The 23,569-nt window shown below is 43.5% G+C and overlaps 1 protein-coding gene across 7 annotated transcripts in view; it reads left to right on the forward strand.

Annotated features, from left to right (window-relative positions):
- Positions 1–2,231: 2,231 nt before the first annotated feature.
- LRRC7 (leucine rich repeat containing 7) overlaps positions 2,232–23,569 on the forward strand; it is a 447,011-nt gene continuing 425,673 nt past the window's right edge. For 3 of the 7 annotated variants that reach the window (XM_073643876.1, XM_073643877.1, XM_073643878.1), the window contains exon 1: positions 2,232–2,643. Coding sequence is in view for 1 of the 7 variants with exons in the window: in XM_073643878.1 (XP_073499979.1) it covers positions 2,619–2,643 (25 nt within the window). In the remaining 6 variants the exon portion in view is untranslated. The remainder of the gene's footprint in view (positions 2,644–23,569) is intronic. The other 4 variants (XM_073643879.1, XM_073643882.1, XM_073643881.1 and 1 more) reach the window with 2 other exon arrangements.

Consider the following 23,569-nt stretch of genomic DNA (forward strand, 5'->3'; position numbering starts at 1 on the left):
CAGGATATCACTGGCTACATATACAGTATATAGTCAGTACATAGTATATACACTGTCTGATCCCCTCCATCAGGCTGAGGAGCTGTGACCATCTGCAGCTGCAGGATATACTGGCTACATATACAGTATATAGTCAGTACATAGTATATACACTGTCTGATCCCCACCATCAGGCTGAGGAGCTGTGACCATCTGCAGCTGCAGGATATACTGGCTACATATACAGTATATAGTCAGTACATAGTATATACACTGTCTGATCCCCTCCATCAGGCTGAGGAGCTGTGACCATCTGCAGCTGCAGGATATCACTGGCTACATATACAGTATATAGTCAGTACATAGTATATACACTGTCTGATCCCCACCATCAGGCTGAGGAGCTGTGACCATCTGCAGCTGCAGGATATACTGGCTACATATACAGTATATAGTCAGTACATAGTATATACACTGTCTGATCCCCTCCATCAGGCTGAGGAGCTGTGACCATCTGCAGCAGCAGGATATACTGGCTACATATACAGTATATAGTCAGTACATAGTATATACACTGTCTGATCTCCTCCATCAGGCTGAGGAGCTGTGACCATCTGCAGCTGCAGGATATCACTGGCTACATATACAGTATATAGTCAGTACATAGTATATACACTGTCTGATCCCCTCCATCAGGCTGAGGAGCTGTGACCATCTGCAGCTGCAGGATATCACTGGCTACATATACATTATATAGTCAGTACATAGTATATACACTGTCTGATCCCCTCCATCAGGCTGAGGAGCTGTGACCATCTGCAGCTGCAGGATATCACTGGCTACATATACAGTATATAGTCAGTACATAGTATATACACTGTCTGATCCCCACCATCAGGCTGAGGAGCTGTGACCATCTACAGCTGCAGGATATACTGGCTACATATACAGTATATAGTCAGTACATAGTATATACACTGTCTGATCCCCACCATCAGGCTGAGGAGCTGTGACCATCTGCAGCTGCAGGATATCACTGGCTACATATACAGTATATAGTCAGTACATAGTATATACACTGTCTGATCCCCTCCATCAGGCTGAGGAGCTGTGACCATCTGCAGCTGCAGGATATCACTGGCTACATATACAGTATATAGTCAGTACATAGTATATACACTGTCTGATCCCCTCCATCAGGCTGAGGAGCTGTGACCATCTGCAGCTGCAGGATATACTGGCTACATATACAGTATATAGTCAGTACATAGTATATACACTGTCTGATCCCCACCATCAGGCTGAGGAGCTGTGACCATCTGCAGCTGCAGGATATCACTGGCTACATATACAGTATATAGTCAGTACATAGTATATACACTGTCTGATCCCCTCCATCAGGCTGAGGAGCTGTGACCATCTGCAGCTGCAGGATATCACTGGCTACATATACAGTATATAGTCAGTACATAGTATATACACTGTCTGATCCCCTCCATCAGGCTGAGGAGCTGTGACCATCTGCAGCTGCAGGATATACTGGCTACATATACAGTATATAGTCAGTACATAGTATATACACTGTCTGATCCCCACCATCAGGCTGAGGAGCTGTGACCATCTGCAGCTGCAGGATATCACTGGCTACATATACAGTATATAGTCAGTACATAGTATATACACTGTCTGATCCCCTCCATCAGGCTGAGGAGCTGTGACCATCTGCAGCTGCAGGATATACTGGCTACATATACAGTATATAGTCAGTACATAGTATATACATTGTCTGATCCCCTCCATCAGGCTGAGGAGCTGTGACCATCTGCAGCTGCAGGATATCACTGGCTACATATACAGTATATAGTCAGTACATAGTATATACACTGTCTGATCCCCTCCATCAGGCTGAGGAGCTGTGACCATCTGCAGCTGCAGGATATCACTGGCTACATATACAGTATATAGTCAGTGCATAGTATATACACTGTCTGATCCCCTCCATCAGGCTGAGGAGCTGTGACCATCTGCAGCTGCAGGATATACTGGCTACATATACAGTATATAGTCAGTACATAGTATATACACTGTCTGATCCCCTCCATCAGGCTGAGGAGCTGTGACCATCTGCAGCTGCTCCAAGCTCTGGAGGAGGAATACTCGTCTGCAATGAGCCGGGGCTGCGGCAGGAGCTGAGGGAGAGACCCTCTACAGAAGCAGAAGAAGCCCCCTAGGTGTGTGCAGGGGAGGTGGGCGGCGTGACGTCACAGAGTGTGGGGGCGGCTGGTGCGGGGGCGGAGGGGCTGCACAGGCTGTGAGCACTGAATGAGGCTGCTGCTGCTGTTACCGCTGCCCGGGTTCTGTGGCTGCTGGAGACCCCCTTGTACCCGGGCACACATGCTCTGGAGCCTGGCAGTGATGCACCTGGATGGAGGTGGCAGAGGATGAGCCCCCCACTCTCGGCAGCTGGCATTAGGTGGTGTCATGCCATGTTACTCTGGAGCTCGGCTGCAGCTTGTCTCACTCCTCTTCCTTATGGGGGCTAGCCTGTGGATGCACCTGAAGGACAGCCTATAGACCCCCATCTACACCCCTTGAGGACCACCAGAACACTAGGAATAGCAGAGCTGCACCGGGCACTAATGGGCAATTTATCATCCCTCCAATGTGAGTATATATGCCGGGTCCTGGGGGAGGTTGGGGGGACAGCTGCCCTGGTGGCACCAAGTCTGGGAGCATTCATTGCACTGTGGACTGGGAGATGTGAAGTGGGCACTGTGGCCCCCTGTAATAATCTGCCATCACCCTCCCTGTGAGGATGCACTTGTCCGGTGCTGGAGGGGCTTACCTGCTGCTGCCCACACTTTAAGCCGGGTCTAGGGGGCAAACATTGCAATGCATATGTCACCATGGACCCTGAGATGTGGGGTGGGCACTGTAGTTTTTATGTAATGTACTAATCGGATATTAATGGTCAGTAGATGGAGAAAGGAGGGGATGAGGGATTTACCCTACTGTCACCCATGTCTTGGGGTCACACATTGAGGTGCATGCACATTATGGATTCAGATGGGACTGGAGTAATTTGCAGTGGGTTCTCTATTATTTTATCACCCACCCAATATGACTGTCTGCTGGCCATTAGGTGATGGATGGACGGATGGGTGGGGGATTCTGTCCTGGTGACCCCTGCCCGACTTGGGCTATTGCTGCAGATGTACCACTTGTAGACCCTAAGGAATATCTTGTGGGCATTTTTTGCTCCTTGTAATAATATTATCATCCCTCCAATATACCTACCCGATGGCTTGTGAAGGGATGTGGTTTTTGCCCAGGTATCACCAGATTCTAAGGGGCACAATGCGATCAAATGCATCTGGAGATATATGTGGTGGCCTTAAGGGTCCTCTATAAAAATGTTATTATTATCCCTACATTAAGTCTAATGGCTAGCTTCTGGGTTCTGGTGGGTATAGGGAAGAGGCTGCTGTCCAGGTGTCAACCATGTCTGGGGGGGGGGACACAATGCAATGCATGCACCCCTATGGGTCACGATTATGTATCTTGAGAGATATGTGGTGGGTGCTGCATTTTCTGTAATTTAATTATTTATTAATATTATTATTATGTGTGATCTGTCCAGATATTGAAAAGGTCTGAAGTGGCAACAGGCATTATGATGAACGTTCCCCAATTTGCCGGACACTGTCAGATCTGTGTTCTAAAGACATTTTTCTTCTAATGTATCAACTTACCAGTAAGAGGGTCTTTGGTTCAGGCTCCAAGAAGTGAGAGCCTACAATGTGTGCCTCCCAGATATTGGGCAGTGCATGCACCCTGAGGACCCTGATATTTGGTGAGATATATGCAATGGGCATTATATCCTACGGTTAATAGTCCGGTGAATGAGGAAAGTGCTGGCTATGGGATATTCCCTGTTCTCACACTATCATGCCATACCAAGTCTTTGTGTCTGATTCTGTGTGATAATAAGACAGTGACTGTCTGAAATCAGGAATGTATCTGGGCAACAGAGGCTGCAGTTCTGCCTGGAGATGGCTTTCCAGGGGGTTTGATGCGATGGGTATGGGATGGCTACAGAATGGCTGAGGATCTGTCCAGACAGTGGTGCTGAATACAGAAGAGACACTTGTTATATGTGCATTGCTGAGGGAACCCCATTACATAGAGATTCTGTCTATTAATCATTAGTTCACCTACGGCAGCAGATGTGGCAGTGCTATATAATGGGGTGCTGTGGGAATGAACCCCAATATCAAACCCCTTACCAGCAGATATCGCTCACGTTCATTCTTCATACCTATACGGAGTCCTACGTCTTGGAGGATCTCATTCTTACATACATTGGTCTATAATAATAAATATTGGTCGCCCCCTTACCTGGAGTATGAAAAGAGTTCAGAGAGTTCATGGATCTAACAACAGACTGGTGGTGAAGAATATCTTTTTTCTTGTATAACTAAACATTTTAATAATCCTGATAGTATTACTGTGGCCCCCTGTAGGGTCGAGCGCATGCGATGCCACAGCTTCATTTACTAACCAGATGCATTCGGCTCCCTTAATCCCGTTGGGCCGCACATCTATTTTTGGAATACAGATTTGGACAATCAATGTATATGCAAAGGAGATGATCGATGCTCGGTTTCTCTGGGGCAGCAGCAAAGATTGTGTGTATGGGGATTTAATGTCAATTTCAGGAATTTGGCAGTAAGTTGACAATGGCAATGTATATTGGCCTGGATGCATTAAAGATGAAGAATGCTTGTATGTAACTAATGAGATGTCAAATGGTAAATACATATGTGGAGCCTGCGGTGCAAATAGATGGACATGCTATCAATAGATATCAGATGGATAATAGATCAATAGATAGGTAGACAGATAATAGATCGATCGATAGATAGATACTGACATCAAGGCCAGACTTATCATTTGTGTGACCTGTGCATTTGCAGAGGATCCCATTAGGGTGGGGGAACCTCTGCCACCTTCAAACTAGCTCTTGACTGAGCTAATGAATTTCATGGTTCACAGTTAATGGAATTTTTTAAGATACTTAAAGGTGTTCTTGATGATCTATTGGCGAGCAAGGGGCGCATATTATGTTCTTGCACGGGGGCCGTCTATTGTGTGTGTCTAGATTTTAGATACATAGATATATGTATAGATATGATGAACCATAGATAAATATAGGTAGATCTATAGATAGATAGAATACAGAAGACAGATGGAAAAATATTAGATGCAGTGCCTTGAAAAAGTATTCAACCTTTCCACATTGTTTCATATTACTCCCACAAACTTAAATGTATTTTATTGGGATTTTATGTCATATACCAACACAAAGTATTTGTGAAATGTAAAGGAAATGATACAAGGTTTTCTAATTATTTTAAAAATATAGATGTGAAAATTTCAATTTGTATTCTCCCCCCCCCCCCCCGAGTCAGTACTTTATAGGACCACCTTTCACTACAATTACTGCTGCAGTCTTTTGGGGTCTATCTCTCCAGCTTTGCACATCTAGAGGTGACATTTTTGCCTCTTCTTCTTTGCACTTTCTCTCGCTCAGTGAGATTGGATGGAGACATCTGTGAACAAAGTCTTGCCACATTTTTTCTGAGATTTGGGTCTGGACTGTGACTGGGCCATTAACTCATATGGATATGCTTTGATCTGTAGCTTGGAAGGATGTTTAGGGTCAATGTTCTGCTGGAAGGTGAAACTACGCCCCAGTCTCAAGTCTTTTTCAGGCTTTAACAGGTTCTCCTCCAGGATTGCCCTATATTTAGCTGCATTCATCACCTTATCAACTCTGACCAGCGTCCCTGCCCCTGCTGAAGAAAAGCCTCCCCACAGCATGATGCTGACACTACCATGTGTGACGGTGGGGATGGTGTTTTCAGGGTGATGTGCAGTGTTAGTTTTCTGCCACACATTTAGCCCAAAAAGTTCTACTTTGGTCTCATCTGACCAGAGCCCCTTCTTCCACATGCTCGCTGTGTCTCCTACATGGCGTTTTGCAAACTGCAAACGGGACTTCTTATGGCTTGCTTTCAAAAATGTCTTTCTTCTTGCCTCTCTTCCATAAAGGCCAGATTTGTGGAGTATAAGACTAATAGTTGTCCTGTGGACAGACTCTCTCCCTTGAGCTGTGGATCTCTGCAGCTCCTCCAGTGACCATGGGCCTCTCGACTGCTTCTCTGATTAGTGCTCTCCTTGCTTGGGATGTCAGTTTAGGTGAACAATCATGTTTTGGTAGGTTTGCAGTTGCGCCATATTTCTTCCATTTTTGGATGATGGGTTGAATAGTGCTCCGTGAGATGTTCACAGCTTGGGCTATTTTTTTATAACCTAACCCTGCTTTACTCTTCTCACAGCTTTATCCCTGACCTGTCTGGTGAGCTCCTTGATTTTCATGATGCTGTTTGATCCCTAATGTTCTCACATAAACCTCTGAGGCCGTCACAGAACAGCTGTAGTTATACTGAGAAGAAATTACACCCAGATGGACACAATGTACTAATTAAGTGACTTCTGCGGGCAATTGTATTGTATTGAGGGGTATCAGACTACAGGGGGCTGAATACAAATGTACGACGTCACAGTTTTCAGATTTATATTTTTAAAATAATTAGAAAACCTTGTATAATTTCCTTTACACTTCACAAATACTTTCTACTTTGTGTTGAAATCACATAAAGTCCCAATAAAATACATTTAAAGTTTGTGGGTGTAACTTGAAAAAAATGTGGAAAAGTTCACAGAGTATGAATACTTTTTCAAGGCACTGTAGATAAATAGATTTGTTTAGTATGGGTGCAAAACTAAATTAAATATTAGATGCAGACCGTCACTGATCATAACTTTGCTCTTATCATGAGGGGTATTCAGAACTTGGAAAACAAAAATGATATGTCAGGTACAGGAGCATCTTGTATCCAAGTTTAGATAAATGTATCTGTAGGTTCTCAGCACTTATGTAACATTGATGATAATAGGATGGGACGGTTTGTGACCTTCTGTCGGTCATTTTATGAACGTACGTAGGCTTGGGTATCCTCTCCTTCCATTTGGATACACTTATGATGCTTATGAGGTGCATCGAAGGACCTAACTGCTGTTTGTACAATCCAGATTTATTGTCTTTTCTTTAATTTGTCAACATACATCCTGCATAGAAGCAATGAGGCTAAAGTATGAGCAAAATCCATGTATGGTGTGCAAATTGTAACATCTTCTGCTCTAAAGGCCAAAGAGGGGTCCAACTTAGCTTCTTCTTCTTCTAACTTCTTCCATGGTGCGATCACTTACACAACTGTCAGATCTTGTTGTCCTGCTCCACAGTGAGTGGAAGGGGAAGTGAGTGACCCACTGTGGTAGGGGACACGCTTTGTTGTCCCACCATGGGATTCTGCGTAATTTCTGGGAAGAAGTGATTGTTACATTTTGCAGTCACGGTCCCAAAAAAGGTCCCTGTGGCTGCCATGTACATTTCCTCATTATGTCATGTCTTAGGCACTGCTTAATAGATGCCTTTTATTTTTTCACTAGCTTGATGCAATATTTCTTAAAAATACTATCTATAGGATTCAGCCCAGTAGTAGAACACTAAAAAAAGATATATGAATTTGAATAAAGTTGTTCAGAATAATACCGGTATATTAAACAAAGAATAAGCATGTTGTTTATGTAAATTGCATTTTTTTTATTACCCCCTAATAAAAAATGAAAATGAAAGCCTATGATATACATGTATGTATGTACTGTATGTATGTATGTATGTGCTCTGGAAAGGGAAAGGTGTCACTGAATAATACATATTCTGCAAAAGCAAGCCCTCATTCATGGTCTTGTATCATGTATTGCAGATGTGTTATTCTGTGGTGTGCACTGAACCCCTGTAAACTTCATCAAAACAATCCTGTGCGCTTCCAAATTAATACCCAGGGGTGTAGCCAGGAGGTGCAAGCAGTAACGTGCCTCTAGTGCTGGGGGTGGCATCTATTTGGTTTAGACAGTGCCAGGGCAATGAGCTTTGCCCCTGGTGAAGATCTGGCTGCAGCTTTGCTCGCACCTTATATGTGATGTTTCCTGGGGTCTTGACATTTCATTAATGTGACACGTTCAGGATGTTTTCCATACGTCTTACAAGAAGACTATGGGCAAGTTGAAGTCAATGATTCTATTGCTTTGCCATAGAAAGGTCAAACAGAATATGTAATTAGTAAGTTTCAGGACTGGTGAGAGATTCGGCAGCGGCAGACACTTGGTGTAATTTATCAGATACCATCATATATTTCTTCCTATTATTGTAACATGTATCATACAAATGTCTCTCCATGTATAGTAGAAATATCACTCTGGTTTCCAGCTGAATTCAATGAGAACCTTCAGCTTTGGAAGCGTAAATGCCAATCACATGGCCCTCGTAACAATGCCAGCCACGACACCTTATTACAGTTCTGGCTACAGGATAGTTATAAAAATGCTGGTTACATGACTCCTTATTACAGTGGCAGCTACAGGACCCGTATAATAATGCTAGCTACATGATCCCTCATTACTTTACCAGCCACTGGACCCGTATAACAGTGCTAGCCACATGATCCCTTATTACAGTGCCAGCGTATCACCCTCATAAAGCATAACAATGCTAACCATATGACTCCTCATTGTAGTGTCAGTCGCTGGATCACCATAAGAATGGCAGCTACATGACCACTCAGCAAGAGGACACCCATAAAACTAATGGCCACAAAATGTCCATAACAGGACTACAAAAGGCTCCAATATCAGTGGCAGCTACAGGAACCTCATAACAATAGTAGCCACCAAGCTCCTCATTCCGGCACCAGACACACGACCTCCTATGACAGTGCCATCCAGGTGACCCTCATCCAATTCTCCACCATTTATACTGAAAGCATGCAGATACCCATAAAACTAACTGCTAGAGGACCCTCGGAACAGGAAAACCATTGGACCCCATATCAGTGACATCTGAAAGACCACATAAAAAGGATATCCAAAAAGCCTCCTAAGAGTGACATCCTCAGTACCCCAAAACTGTGACATCCACAGAGCTCCATAACAGGAACATAAGCAGGACCCCATAACAGTGACATTCACAGGGCCCCATAACAGTGACAATCACAGGGCCCCATAATAGTGACAATCACAGGGCCCCATAATAGTGACAATCACAGGGCCCCATAATAGTGACAATCACAGGGCCCCATAATAGTGACAATCACAGGGCCCCATAATAGTGACAATCACAGGGCCACATAATAGTGACAATCACAGGGCCCCATAGTAGTAACAATCACAGGGCCCCATAACAGTGACATTCACAGGGCCCCATAATAGTGATAATCACAGGGCCCCATAATAGTGACAATCACAGGTCCCCATAGTAGTGACAATCACAAGGCCCATAATAGTGACAATCACAGGTCCCCATAGTAGTGACATAAACAGGGCCCCATAATAGTGATAATCACAGGGCCCCATAATAGTGACAATCACAGTGCCCCATAGTAGTGACAATCACAGGGCCCCATAATAGTGACATTCACAGGGCCCCATAACAGTGACATTCACAGGGCCCCATAACAGTGACAATCACAGGGCCCCATAGTAGTGACAATCACAGGGCCCCATAACAGTGACAATCACAGGGCCCCATAACAGTGACAATCACAGGGCCCCATAGTAGTGACAATCACAGGGCCCCTTAATAGTGACATAAACAGGGCCCCATAGTAGTGACATAAGCAGGGCCCCATAGTAGTGACATAAACAGGGCCCCATAATAGTGACAATCACAGGGCCCCATAGTAGTGACAATCACAGGGCCCCATAATAGTGACAATAACAGGACCCCATAATAGTGACAGTCACAGGACCCCATAATAGTGGCATTCACAGCTCCCCATAGTAGTGATATTCACAGGGCCCCATAATAGTGACAATCACAGGACCCCATAACAGTGACAATCACATGGCCCCATAATAGTGACATTCACAGGGCCCCATAACAGTGACAATCACAGGGCCCCATAATAGTGACAATCACAGGGCCCCATAATAGTGACAATCACAGGACCCCATAATAGTGACAATCACAGTGCCCCATAACAGTGACATTCACAGGGCCCCATAATAGTGACAATCACAGGACCCCATAATAGTAACAATCACAGGGCCCCATAATAGTGACAATCACAGTGCCCCATAGTAGTGACAATCACAGTGCCCCATAACAGTGACATTCACAGGGCCCCATAATAGTGACAATCACAGGACCCCATAATAGTGACAATCACAGGGCCCCATAATAGTGACAATCACAGGACCCTATAATAGTGACAATCACAGGGCCCCATAATAGTGACAATCACAGTGCCCCATAGTAGTGACAATCACAGGGCCCCATAACAGTGACATTCACAGGGCCCCATAATAGTGACAATCACAGGGCCCCATAATAGTGACAATCACAGGGCCCCATAATAGTGACAATCACAAGGCCCATAATAGTGACAATCACAGGTCCCCATAGTAGTGACATAAACAGGGCCCCATAATAGTGACAATCACAGTGCCCCATAGTAGTGACAATCACAGGGCCCCATAATAGTGACATTCACAGGGCCCCATAACAGTGACATTCACAGGGCCCCATAACAGTGACATTCACAGGGCCCCATAACAGTGACAATCACAGGGCCCCATAATAGTGACAATCACAGGGCCCCTTAATAGTGACATAAACAGGGCCCCATAGTAGTGACAATCACAGGGCCCCATAATAGTGACAATCACAGGGCCCCATAGTAGTGACAATCACAGGGCCCCATAATAGTGACAGTCACAGGGCCCCATAATAGTGGCATTTACAGGGCCCCATAGTAGTGATATTCACAGGGCCCCATAATAGTGACAATCACAGGGCCCCATAGTAGTGACAATCACAGGGCCCCATAATAGTGACAGTCACAGGGCCCCATAGCAGTGAAAATCACAGGGGCCCATAATAGTGACAATCACAGGGCCCCATAATAGTGACATTCACAGGGCCCCATTATAGTGACATTCACAGGGCCCCATTATAGTGACATTCACAGGGCCCCATAATACTGACAATCACAGGGCCCCATAACAGTGACAATCACAGGGCCCCATAATAGTGACATTCACAGGGGCCCATAATAGTGACAATCACAGGGCCCTATAATAGTGACAATCACAAGGCCCATAATAGTGATAATCACAGGGGCCCATAATAGTGACAATCACAGGGCCCTATAATAGTGACAATCACAGGGGCCCATAATAGTGATAATCACAGTGCCCCATAATAGTGACAATCACAGGGCCCCACAATAGTGCCGTATACAGACCACTGGAATAAAGATTACGGCAGTGGGTACAATCTTGCTCTTGAAGTCGCACTGTCACAGACGCTGCTCATCTCCGCCTACCGGATAATGCAACATGGGCCTAAAAAGTTGTATCTGCGCGAATTCCAGCCAGCGTGACATAGATTTGCCAGTCCCGACCTAGACAGTCTTGGTGATGCCCATATCAGTCAGTGGTATAGTCTCACCACTATCTGTGCTGTTCCTACTTCATGGTCATGGGTGGGACACAACGTACCCAGCTTTGGCTGCTTGAACATCAGGAAACTTTTTGATTTATTGCCTGTATTTTGTCAGTCCCGGGGTGGATGCCGGAGCAAGACTATGACATAATAACAATACATAAATATCATAATTCTTTACTGTTTCTAAACCGATGGCCGGACATCACACATAAGATGATGTGGAGGAGATAAATGGTCAAGCAGATGAACAAACAGCGAGGTGTTAATGTGGGTTGTGGGGAGCTTTCAAGAACGTGGAATCTAAAGAGAGGTCAAGGAGTTAAAGGGGTTTACCAGTTCAGCAGACTAACTTTATTAAAGAGTTTCTAAACAGGAAAACAATTCTTTAGTGGTCCAAAATGATAAAAATTATATTAAATTTGGTGCCATTTCCCTGATGTCAATCACTGGTCCCCACACTTCTTGTGGCTTAAGAATAGTTGCAGTGGTAAAGTGGGTAAAGTGGTGCCCATACAGACAGCACTACTAGTCAGCAACTGACTGCACCACTAGTCAGCAACTGACGGCACCACTAGTCAGCAACTGACGGCACCACTAGTCAACAACTGATGGCACCACTAGTCAGCAACTGACTGCACCACTAGTCAGCAACTGACGGCACCACTAGTCAGCAACTGACGGCACCACTAGTCAACAACTAATGGCACCACTAGTCAACAACTAATGGCACCACTATTCAGCAACTGACTGTACCACTATTCAGCAACTGACAGGACCACTAGTCAGCAACTGATGGCACCACTAGTCAGCAACTGACGACACCACTAGTCAACAACTAATGACACCACTAGTCAGCAACTGACTGTACCACTAGTCAGCAACTGACGGCACCACTAGTCAGCAACTGACTGCACCACTAGTCAGCATCTGACGGCACCACTAGTCAGCAACTGATGGCACCACTAGTCAGCAACTGACGGCACCACTAGTCAGCATCTGACTGTACCACTAGTCAGCAAGTGACGGCACTACTAGTCAGCAACTGACACCACCACTAGTCAGCAACTGACTGCACCACTAGTCAGCAACTGACTGCACCACTAGTCAGCAACTGATGGCACCACTAGTCAGCAACTGACTGTACCACCAGTCAGCAACTGACGGCACTACTAGTCAGCAACTGACAGCACCACTAGTCAGCAACTGACTGCACCACTAGTCAGCAACTGACTGCTGCAATCACATCACAATCCATGTAATCATTACCATATCAGCATGATCAATACCAAATTTACAAGGTAGGTACATCAGGATGACTATGTTCTCAGATTATCTAGTACACTTTTTGTAATAATTCATTACGGTTTTCAAGATCTCTTCTTGTAGTCATTGAAAGAGCACCTTCATTTTGAACAGTGGTGTCAGTGAAGTTTTTGTGCACTCAAACAAAACAGTCGTAGCCCCCTGCCTGTATGGTTCTCTGTTTACCAGGTGCATGTCTCCTAAGGGTAAGTGCACATTGGGGAAAAAAGCTACAGTGGATTATGGGCATGAAGATCACATCCACACACTCCAGACATTTTCTGCATCATGTCAATTTATGTTGTGCAATTTCACCACAAATCTCCCAATCTTAATTGTGGTAATTGCAATATCTGCTGTGAATCCACAGTAAACTCCTTAACTGAATCTGCATGCAGATTTTATAGCAGTTTTATCATGGATTTAAGTAGTGATCCATGTGAAGATCTAGCCTAAGGTTATGTTAACACAGGTTCAGAATCTGCTCCGAAATCTACATGAAATCTGACCGTAATACGCATCTCATACATGTGAATATGTTTCCACCACATGGTTTACATGCAAATGAATATATGAGTAGGGTTCTTCTTATTCCCATGGATTCTGCACATAAAAACCATCGGATGAACGTGACATAGATTGAATGGGGGCATTTCTCCCATGCATCCCCAGCAATGCGGACTGCAAATCAGTAGCAAAGGTTTGAGCTTCGGTGTGCAAAAATTCCTGGTTGGATTTAGGTGAGCATATCCTAAATGTGACGAGTCCTCCATGGGTGATAGGTTGCTGATAGACTGAGCAGATCCGTGGCCACAATATACTGATATCCATCATATACGGTAGCATAGAATACACACCATACAGTTGCGTCCACTGTGCAATATATAGGATTAGAAATGACAAATATTTTCCGCCCAGTGCCCACCGCCAGCTCTAAAATCTTTCTAGTGGAATCAATGCTTAATTGACAATGCAGCCAGTAAGTTACGCTTTATAAATAAACTCGTCGTGTGACAGTATAGCAGAACATTCTCGACTTGTTTAGTGACAGCTGTTCTATCCCTTCCGGCTACGCAAGAAGCAGAAGATATCAACATACAGTATTGTACGGTGCAGTCCTTATTGTGATATGGCAGCAGGATGGTCCTATTAGGGCAGACAGTACGGAGCTGATTTATTGGTTATCCCAGCTCTAATGTACTATAAGGGCATATGGAAGACCCCAGCTCAGGACCCCCTTATTACTCTCACCGGAAAGTCACTAAAAAGAATATCTCTACTCCTGCAAAACATGATCACACATACTGGAGTTCCACAACAGCAGAGATGAGTAGCATCCCCATCAACAACAACTGTTCATAATGGGTGGAAGGGTTTCAGCAGTCAGATAACGACCCATTGTCACGGCCCTTTAAAAGCAGTGTGACTCCCTTCTGTCTGGTAGCACTGGGGTCATGGGGCGAAACTTTTTCTTATTCTTGGTGTTTTTTTTGTTTTTTCTTCCAAATTCCCCAAAAAATCATTAAAGGTTTTTTTTCCCAGCATTAAAAGTTAATGTATAAATGAGGAGATCACCGTGATCCCCACCAATACATGGGACTCTGAAATGTTCGGTGGAAATGCCTGCATGCTTCATTCTCTATGAGACGGAACAGCCGAGCGCTGTGCTTGGTTATCAGTGAGACCCCCCCAATGATCTGCAAGTTATCACCTGTCCTTGGGATACGCAGTCACTTTTAGGCTGGAGTTAGATTATTTCACAGCCACAAAATCGCTGTCAGCTGCTGGTGAATAGGGTCACATTGCAACCCAAATGGTATTTTGACCACTATAAGCTGGGACAGCTCATAGAGTCTCATGGCTTTCAGTATCACCTCTATGCTGATGACACACAGATCTACCTCTCTGGACCCGATATCTCCTCCCTACTAACCAAAATCCCACAATGTCTGTCCGCCATCTCATCCTTCTTCTCTGCTAGATTTCTAAAACTTAACATGGATAAAACTGAATTCATCATCTTTCCACCATGTCAATCAGCCCCCCCACCTGACCTATCTATCAACGTCAATGGCTGCCCACTCTCCCCAGTCCATCAAGCTCGCTGCCTCGGGGTAACCCTGGACTCTGATCTCTCCTTCAAACCTCATATCCAAGCCCTTTCCACTTCCTGCCGACTCCAACTCCGCACATTCCTCAACCACGAATCTGCAAAAACACTAGTGCACGCCCTCATCATCTCCCGCCTTAACTACTGCAACCTCCTTCTCTGTGGCCTTCCCTCTAACACTCTCGCACCCCTCCAATTTATCCTAAACTCTGCTGCCCGACTAATCCACCTGTCCCCCCGCTATTCCCCGGCCTCTCCGCTCTGTCAATCTCTTCACTGGCTCCCCATTGCCCAGAGATTCCAGTTCAAAACCCTAACCATGACATACAAAGCCATCCACAACCTGTCTCCTCCATATATCTGTGACCTAGTCTCCCGGTACTTACCTGCACGCAACCTCCGATCCTCACAAGATCTCCTGCTCTACTCCCCTCTTATCTCCTCCTCCCACAATCGCATACAAGATTTCTCCCGTGCTTCCCCCCTACTCTGGAACTCTCTACCCCAACACATCAGACTCTCGCCTACCGTGGAAACCTTCAAAAGGAACCTGAAGACTCGCCTCTTCCGACAAGCCTACAACCTGCAGTAACCACCGCTCCACCATACCGCTGCACGACCAGCTCTACCCTCACCTACTGTATCCTCACCCATCCCTTGTAGACTGAGCCCTCGTGGGCAGGGTCCTCGCTCTTCTGTACCAGTCAATGACTAATTTTGTTCAAGATTATTGTCATTGTGTTTGCTATGTATACCCCTTTTTCACATGTAAAGCGTCTTGGAATAAATGGCTCTATAATAATAAATAATAATAGTTACAAAAACTCCAACTGGTTCAAACTTTTTGACTCAAAGTCTCGGTACTATGGGGATTACAAAGTACTGCCATTCACCTGTATTATGCAGTGATGTAACAATGGCACATAGCGATCTTTGGCCATGTGACCTGTGTCGCCACCAATAGCCCCAGCCTTAGGCTGCATTCACACACTGCAGCCACATATTATTTTTTTGCAATAAAACTGCAGCATTTTTGCTGTGATTTTTTTTTGGGAAAAAAAAACACAACTTGGTTGCAACATGTGAACGCAGCCTGAGAAGTTAGTTTCTTATCTCCATTGTTAATTAATGGGGCAATGAGATAATATAATAGTGAGTAGTAACCTGTAATAATGAGGATAGGAGTTGTAATAATGAGGTACAGCAGCAGTGTAGGCAGCAGCTCTGGTGCTACAGCCCCCTCCCCCACTGCACATATATATATATATATATATATATATATATATATATATATATATATATATAGGTAGTCTTCATTGTAAAATGCAGTAGCTGCATCTATAGTTACTACATAATCCTGCAGCTATTATGTAATCACGCTCCTACTCGACCCCATTATAGTTCTGCTGTTCTCTTATGTAGCACTTACATCTACACCAGGGGCGGATATGGACTGAAGAGGCCGCCAGTGCAACAACACTATATGGGCCCTGTGCAGTCCATGTTTAATTGTAATGGACGAGTCCTCCTGCTTTGGAGGAGACCGTGGCCCCTGACCTCTTGGGACCCCGTGTGGCAGCACAGGTTGCACCAATGATATTCCATCTCCTGGTTTATAGACCCTATAGATCGTAGCTGTGGATGTGTCTGCAGCCTCCGCACCCCTTATACATACAGTATATAGATCCAGCAGACACAGGGAGAGCGACTACTGCCGGGAATGTCAGAGCCAGGTAAATCATCCTTCCTTATTCTCTATTTGCTAATAGCCATTTATGAGACATTTCCTTTCTCTGATTGGTTGCGCTGAATACTTATTACTAGAGATGAGAGACGCAGGTGTATCCTTCTTTACCTTTCCTCCAGAATGGTATAGACATATCCTGAGATGAACAGCTTTGAAAGAAAAAAAAAAAACATGATTTTGTGATACTCTGCAGAGAGATATCTATGATATATGTGCCTATATGTGGCCACTCAGTGGTTACAATGTGAATTGCAGCCTTTTGCGGGTTTTAATGATGGATTTGTTAAATTCGATGGCGCTATAGCTATTGGAAATCCAGGTCAGGTTACAGCTTACTGCGATATCTGCCTTCTCTGGCCTCTTCTTCATCCATCTGGGAGCCGCATCCTTTCTGCGGCTATGTGAGGACTACGGCTTATCGTACACGTACGGGAGCCATTCTTTCTATTCCGCATGATACTTTCAGATTTTATAGTCGATGGAATAAATGTTTCGTGCCGTCGTCTTTCAGGCAGAATTTACCTCCCACGCTTGTACTGTGCGAAAGGAAAAAAAAAGGGCACAAATTGCTGGTACTGTCAGGACTGAGTGTATAAGAACAGAGGCAAAGCAATAACAGTACAATCCACCGCTATAAATGGCGGCAGGTCACACATGGGAGCCCTGGTGCGTTATTCTCTGCACTTACCCTGCCAGATAAGACTTCATTGCTGATAGGATGAGGACGATGTGATGGAACAGGTTGGACGGGGTCAACATTAAATTAAATTAAAAGATAATCTAAGGCTTATGTAAGTAAAGTATCATATCTGTTCCTGGCTAGACCTGAGTTTTGTGTTAGTAGTATGCAATCATAGGAATCATGGATGCTAGTGCTCTCCAAAACTGTGGCTTTCCAGCTATTGCTAAACCATGACTGGCTGCAAAGCCAAGGTCCTTCATCTGGAGGAACTAATGGAAAGCCAAGCTACATGGCCACACATTGCAACATTGTATCAGGTGTTACCTCTGGCTACAGCTAGATGGGGATTGGGTCCCATCACCAAGTAAGATGTAGATAATGATCACATGAATGATGGAAGGGGACATGGAAAGGTAAATGGACTTTATTAAAAATGAGTAACTGGATTCGCAGTGCCCTGGCCCAGCAGCCATGTCAGTAGCCCGTGGGCCGGTTCACAACCTCCTCCTACCTGTCAGAATACTAGATGTGTGTTTTGATATTTAGAGCCGGGGATGTCGGCAGGTAGGAGGTGGTTTGCAGTTCTCTGGTTGAGTAGCCACGGACTACTGACATGGCCGCTGGGCCAACCTGTAGGGTTCATATATGTTTTACTGTGTAGTTCAATGCTTTTCATTATATGTATATTATCCCTGTACTGTGACATCACTGTGTGTATTATCCCTGTACTGTGACATCACTGTGTATATTATCCCTGTACTGTGACATCACTGTGTATATTATCCCTGTACTGTGACATCACTGTGTGTATTATCCCTGTACTGTGACATCACTGTGTGTATTATCCCTGTACTGTGACATCACTGTGTATATTATCCCTGTACTGTGACATCACTGTGTGTATTATCCCTGTACTGTGACATCACTGTGTGTATTATCCCTGTACTGTGACATCACTGTGTGTATTATCCCTGTACTGTGACATCACTGTGTGTATTATCTCTGTACTGTGACATCACTGTGTATATTATCTCTGTACTGTGACATCACTGTGTATATTATCCCTGTACTGTGACATCACTGTGTGTATTATCCCTGTACTGTGACATCACTGTGTATATTATCCCTGTACTGTGACATCACTGTGTATATTATCTCTGTACTGTGACATCACTGTGTATATTATCTCTCTACTGTGACATCACTGTGTATATTATCCCTGTACTGTGACATCACTATGTGTATTATCTCTGTACTGTGACATCACTGTGTATATTATCCCTGTACTGTGACATCACTGTGTATATTATCCCTGTACTGTGACATCACTATGTGTATTATCCCTGTACTGTGACATCACTGTGTATATTATCCCTGTACTGTGACATCACTGTGTGTATTATCTCTGTACTGTGACATCACTGTGTGTATTATCCCTGTACTGTGACATCACTGTGTGTATTATCCCTGTACTGTGACATCACTGTGTATATTATCTCTGTACTGTGACATCGCTGTGTATATTATCTCTGTACTGTGACATCACTGTGTGTATTATCCCTGTACTGTGACATCACTGTGTATATTATCTCTGTACTGTGACATCACTGTGTGTATTATCCCTGTACTGTAACATCACTATGTGTATTATCCCTGTACTGTGACATCAGTGTGTGTATTATCCCTGTACTGTGACATCACTGTGTGTATTATCCCTGCACTGTGACATCACTGTGTGTATTATCTCTGTATTGTGACATCACTGTGTATATTATCCCTGTACTGTGGCATCACTGTGTATTATCCCTGTACTGTGACATCACTGTGTATATTATCGCTGTACTGTGACATCACTGTGTGTATTATCTCTGTACTGTGACATCACTGTGTGTATTATCTCTGTACTGTGATATCACTGTGTGTATTATCTCTGTACTATGACATCACTATGTGTATTATCCCTGTACTGTGACAACACTGTGTATATTATCCCTGTACTGTGACATCACTGTGTATATTATCCCTGTACTGTGACATCACTGTGTATATTATCCCTGTACTGTGACATCACTGTGTATATTATCCCTGTACTGTGACATCACTGTGTGTATTATCCCTGTACTGTGACATCACTGTGTATATTATCTCTGTACTGTGACATCACTGTGTATAATATCCCTGTACTGTGACATCACTGTGTGTATTATCCCTGTACTGTGACATCACTGTGTGTATTATCCCTGTACTGTGACATCACTGTGTGTATTATCCCTGTACTGTGACATCACTGTGTGTATTAACCCTGTACTGTGACATCACTGTGTGTATTATCTCTGTACTGTGACATCACTGTGTGTATTATCTCTGTACTGTGACATCACTGTGTGCATTATCCCTGTACTGTGACATCACTGTGTATATTATCTCTGTACTGTGACATCACTGTATATATTATCCCTGTACTGTGACATCACTGTGTGTATTATCTCTGTATTGTGACATCACTGTGTGTATTATCCCTGTACTGTGGCATCACTGTGTATTATCCCTGTACTGTGACATCACTGTGTATATTATCTCTGTACTGTGACATCACTGTGTGTATTATCTCTGTACTGTGACATCACTGTGTGTATTATCTCTGTACTGTGACATCACTGTGTGTATTATCCCTGTACTGTGACATCACTGTGTATATTGTCTCTGTACTGTGACATCACTGTGTGTATTATCTCTGTACTGTGACATCACTGTGTATATTATCCCTGTACTGTGACATCACTGTGTGTATTATCCCTGTACTGTGACATCACTGTGTATATTATCTCTGTACAGTGAGGTCACTGTGTATATTATCCTTGTACTGTGACATCACTGTGTGTATTATCCCTGTACTGTGACATCACTGTGTATATTATCTCTGTACTGTGACATCACTGTGTATATTATCCCTGTACTGTGACATCACTGTGTATTATCCCTGTACTGTGACATCACTGTGTATTATCCCTGTACTGTGACATCACTGTGTGTATTATCTCTGTACTGTGACATCACTGTGTATATTATCCCTGTACTGTGACATCACTGTGTGTATTATCCCTGTACTGTGACATCACTGTGTATATTATCTCTGTACTGTGGCATCACTGTGTATATTATCTCTGTACTGTGACGTCACTGTGTATATTATCCCTATACTGTGACGTCACTGTGTGTATTATCCCTGTACTGTGACATCACTGTGTATATTATCTCTGTACTGTGACATCACTGTGTATATTATCCCTGTACTGTGACATCACTGTGTGTATTATCCCTGTACTGTGACATCACTGTGTATATTATCTCTGTACTGTGACATCACTGTGTATATTATCTCTGTACTGTGACATCACTGTGTCTATTATCCCTGTACTGTGACATCACTATGTGTATTATCCCTGTACTGTGACATCACTGTGTATATTATCCCTGTACTGTGACATCACTGTGTATATTATCTGTACTGTGACATCACTGTGTGTATTATCCCTGTACTGTGACATCACTGTGTATATTATCTCTGTACTGTGACATCACTATGTGTATTATCCCTGTACTGTGACATCACTGTGTATATTATCTCTGTACTGTGACATCACTGTGTATATTATCTCTGTACTGTGACATCACTGTGTGTATTATCCCTGTACTGTGACATCACTGTGTATATTATCCCTGTACTGTGGCATCACTGTGTATTATCCCTGTACTGTGACATCACTGTGTGTATTATCCCTGTACTGTGACATCACTGTGTATATTATCTCTGTACTGTGACATCACTATGTGTATTATCTCTGTACTGTGACATCACTGTGTCTATTATCCCTGTACTGTGACATCACTGTGTGTATTATCCCTGTACTGTGACATCACTGTGTATATTATCCCTGTACTGTGACATCACTGTGTATATTATCCCTGTACTGTGGCATCACTGTGTATTATCCCTGTACTGTGACATCACTGTGTATATTATCTCTGTACTGTGACATCACTGTGTGTATTATCCCTGTACTGTGACATCACTGTGTGTATTATCCCTGTACTGTGACATCACTGTGTATATTATCTCTGTACTGTGACATCACTGTGTATATTATCTCTGTACTGTGACATCACTGTGTATATTATCCCTGTACTGTGACATCACTGTGTGTATTATCCCTGTACTGTGACATCACTGTGTGTATTATCTCTGTACTGTGACATCACTGTGTGTATTATCTCTGTACTCTGACATCACTGTGTGTATTATCCCTGTACTGTGACATCACTATGTGTATTATCCCTGTACTGTGACGTCACTGTGTATATTATCCCTGTACTGTGACGTCACTGTGTATATTATCTCTGTACTGTGACGTCACTGTGTATATTATCCTTGTACTGTGACATCACTGTGTGTATTATCCCTGTACTGTGACATCACTGTGTATATTATCTCTGTACTGTGACATCACTGTGTGTATTATCTCTGTACTGTGACATCACTGTGTGTATTATCCCTGTACTGTGACATCACTGTGTGTATTATCCCTGTACTGTGACATCACTGTGTGTATTATCCCTGTACTGTGACATCACTATGTGTATTATCTCTGTACTGTGACATCACTGTGCATATTATCCCTGTACTGTGACATCACTGTGTGTATTATCCCTGTACTGTGACATCACTGCGTATATTATCTCTGTACTGTGGCATCACTGTGTATATTATCTCTGTACTGTGACATCACTGTGTGTATTATCCCTGTACTGTGACATCACTGTGTATATTATCCCTGTACTGTGGCATCACTGTGTATTATCCCTGTACTGTGACATCACTGTGTGTATTATCCCTGTACTGTGACATCACTGTGTATATTATCCCTGTACTGTGGCATCACTGTGTATTATCCCTGTACTGTGACATCACTGTGTGTATTATCCCTGTACTGTGACATCACTGTGTATATTATCTCTGTACTGTGACGTCACTGTGTATATTATCCCTATACTGTGACATCACTGTGTGTATTATCCCTGTACTGTGACATCACTGTGTATATTATCTCTGTACTGTGACATCACTGTGTATATTATCCCTGTACTGTGACATCACTATGTGTATTATCCCTGTACTGTGACATCACTGTGTGTATTATCCCTGTACTGTGACATCACTATGTGTATTATCCCTGTACTGTGACATCACTGTGTATTATCTCTGTACTGTGACATCACTGTGTGTATTATCCCTGTACTGTGACATCACTGTGTTTATTATCCCTGTACTGTGACATCACTGTGTATATTATCCCTGTACTGTGACATCACTGTATTATCCCTGTACTGTGACATCACTGTGTATATTATCTCTGTACTGTGACGTCACTGTGTATATTATCTCTGTACTGTGACGTCACTGTGTGTATTATCCCTGTACTGTGACATCACTGTATTATCCCTGTACTGTGACATCACTGTGTATATTATCCCTGTACTGTGACATCACTGTATTATCCCTGTACTGTGACATCACTGTGTATATTATCCCTGTACTGTGACATCACTGTGTATATTATCTCTGTACTGTGACGTCACTGTGTGTATTATCCCTGTACTGTGACATCACTGTGTGTATTATCCCTGTACTGTGACATCACTGTGTATATTATCCCTGTGACATCACTGTGTATTATCTCTGTACCGTGACATCACTTTGTGTATTATCCCTGTACTGTGACATCACTGTGTGTGTTATTCCTGTACTGTGACATCACTGTGTGTATTATTCCTGTACTGTGACAACACTGTGTGTATTATCTCTGTACTGTGACAACACTGTGTATATTATCCCTGTACTGTGACATCAGAGTGTATTATCTCTGTACTGTGACATCACTGTGTATATTATCTCTGTACTGTGACATCACTGTGTGTATTATCTCTCTATTGTGACATCTCTGTGTTTATTATCTCTGTTCTGTGACATCACGGTGTTAATTATCCCTGTACTGTGACATCACTGTGTATATTATCTCTGTACTGTGACATCACTGTGTGTATTATCCCTGTGACATC

The sequence above is a fragment of the Phyllobates terribilis genome, unplaced genomic scaffold, assembly GCF_046119375.1.
Source record: "Phyllobates terribilis strain yellow unplaced genomic scaffold, ASM4611937v1 Scaffold_8__6_contigs__length_399053987, whole genome shotgun sequence".
NCBI lineage: Eukaryota > Metazoa > Chordata > Amphibia > Anura > Dendrobatidae > Phyllobates > Phyllobates terribilis.